The 1955-nt window shown below is 49.9% G+C and overlaps 1 protein-coding gene across 1 annotated transcript in view; it reads right to left on the bottom strand.

Annotated features, from left to right (window-relative positions):
- Window positions 1-459, bottom strand: part of ZMPSTE24 (zinc metallopeptidase STE24) — a 25737-nt gene extending 25278 nt beyond the window's left edge. Inside the window, exon 1 of the mRNA XM_010002908.1 lies at window positions 358-459. Coding sequence (XP_010001210.1) covers window positions 358-459 — 102 coding nt within the window. The remainder of the gene's footprint in view (window positions 1-357) is intronic.
- Between the last annotated feature and the right edge of the window lie 1496 nt (window positions 460-1955).

Below are 1955 nucleotides of genomic sequence, written 5' to 3'. Positions count from 1 at the left end.
GGGCGGGGCCGGGCCCGGCCTGGCCAGGAGGACGTTCCTCTTCGGAGGCTTCGGGGTGTCCCTTGAAGAGTAAAGGACACACCTGGACAGCACCTGAAACCCTCTGCCTGGCATAGTATCCCCGTGCAGTCTGGAGATCAGGACCTCCGACAAGACTGCCTCCAGAGACGTCTTCCAACATAAACAATTCTATGACCATGGGGAGGCCATTATCCCTCAATACTAGGGACAGCTGAGTTCAGCAACAAGAGCAGGGAGTGCATCCTCCAGGAACATGACTCAGCTCCCTGCTGGAGGAAGAGATGCACAGGGCTCCAGAGAAAACTCATCCTCTCTGTACTGTGCAGCAACACTTACCATGTGGTCTCCTGAGGACTCCTGGGCAGCACTGACACTTGTGCCAGCAGTGCCATGCAACTTGTGCTCATCACAGATGAGAGGTGGACAGTAGCTGTACATTTCACCTTTGCCTAGTTTTACTCCTCCTAGAACTATAAATTCTGAATCTCTTATTCCACCTAGTGTTTTCTGTGTACTATTGTGACACAAGCACATCTCAGGCTGAAACTGATACCATTTCATTCTTGTCTCTAATTTCAGATCCTATGGAATAAAAATCTTTTTTTTCACAGTATGTCGTGATGAGTAAATCCTACAAGGATCTGAAATTCTGCCCTATGTTCACCTCTACCTTTCCCAAACACTTTTCAGCTGGCGCCATCTGATTAACACTAGGAAATTTTCTGCCAATCTTTGCTATTTGATAGTTTCTGCTGGTTGCTGCTGCTGCTACTCAGCAATCCTTCTCTGCATCCATTTATAGCTGCCATTTTCTCCAGTATTGCAGGACAGGAACTTACATTCTAGAGATGAATTATCTTTCCCAAACACAATGTTGCACCTTCCCTGGTCACACTCCCTCCTGCCTGCCCTGCTCTCTAGTAAAACTACAAATTTCAACAGGGCCTATTTGAACAAGCAGAAAGTTTCTTAGTGACCTAAAATGCAAAACAATAAATTCCTGACTGTCACACAGCTCCTCTCTTGCCTCAGCATACAGCTTGTGTGTTCCTTAATTATTGGATGGATGCAATTTTTGCTACTGAGGCCAGTCATCTCTGTTCTGTCCTTTCACAAGCTCAGAGGTCTCTTTCCTCACTGCTTCTCCAGAAGAGATCTTCCAGAACTGTCCTAATAATTTGCAACTTTTTTTCTCATTTCCAGTACAGTGTTCCTGTTGATTTAAATCACAGAATCATAGAACATGCTGAGTTGGAAGGGACCCATCAGGATCATCAAGTCCAACTCCCGTCCCTGTGTAGGGCACCCCAAGAATCACCCCATGTGCCTGAAAGCATCATCCAAAGGCTTCTTGAGCTCAGGCAGGCTTGGTGCTGGGACCACTGCCTCGGGGAGTTTGTTCCAGTGCTCAACCACCCTCCGGCTGAAAAACCTTTTCCTGATATCCAACCTGAACTTCCCCAGATTCAGCTTCCTGCCATTTCCCCCAGTCCTGTCACTGGTCACAGCAGTGAAGAGATCAGGACCTGCCCCATCTCTTCCCCTGGGGAGGAACCACAGACTGCAATGAGGTCACCCCTCAGCCTCCTCTTCTCCAGGCTGAACAACCCAAGTGACCTCAGCTGCTCCTCATAAGTCATCCCATCCAGACCCTTCACCATCCTCATGGCTCTCCTCTGGACACTCTCCAATAGCTTGATGTCCTTTTGATATCATGGTGCCCAACCCTGCAGGCACCTCCAGGTGAAGCTGCACCAGAGCAGAGCAGGACAATCCCCTCCCTGGACCAGCTGGGAAACTCTGCTTGATGCACCCCAGGGCAGGGCTGGACCTCCTGGTGCCAGGGCAGGGCTGGCTCCTCTGCAGCTGCCACCAACCAGGACCCCCAGGTCCCTCTCCACCTACTGCTCTCCAGCCACTCGTTCCCATGTCTG

This window comes from Chaetura pelagica, unplaced genomic scaffold (genome assembly GCF_000747805.2).
Source record: "Chaetura pelagica isolate M959 unplaced genomic scaffold, ChaPel_1.0 scaffold158, whole genome shotgun sequence".
Classification (NCBI taxonomy): Eukaryota; Metazoa; Chordata; class Aves; order Apodiformes; family Apodidae; genus Chaetura; species Chaetura pelagica.
The sequence above is the reverse complement of the archived record's forward strand: the minus strand, read 5'-3'. Positions and strand labels throughout refer to the sequence as shown.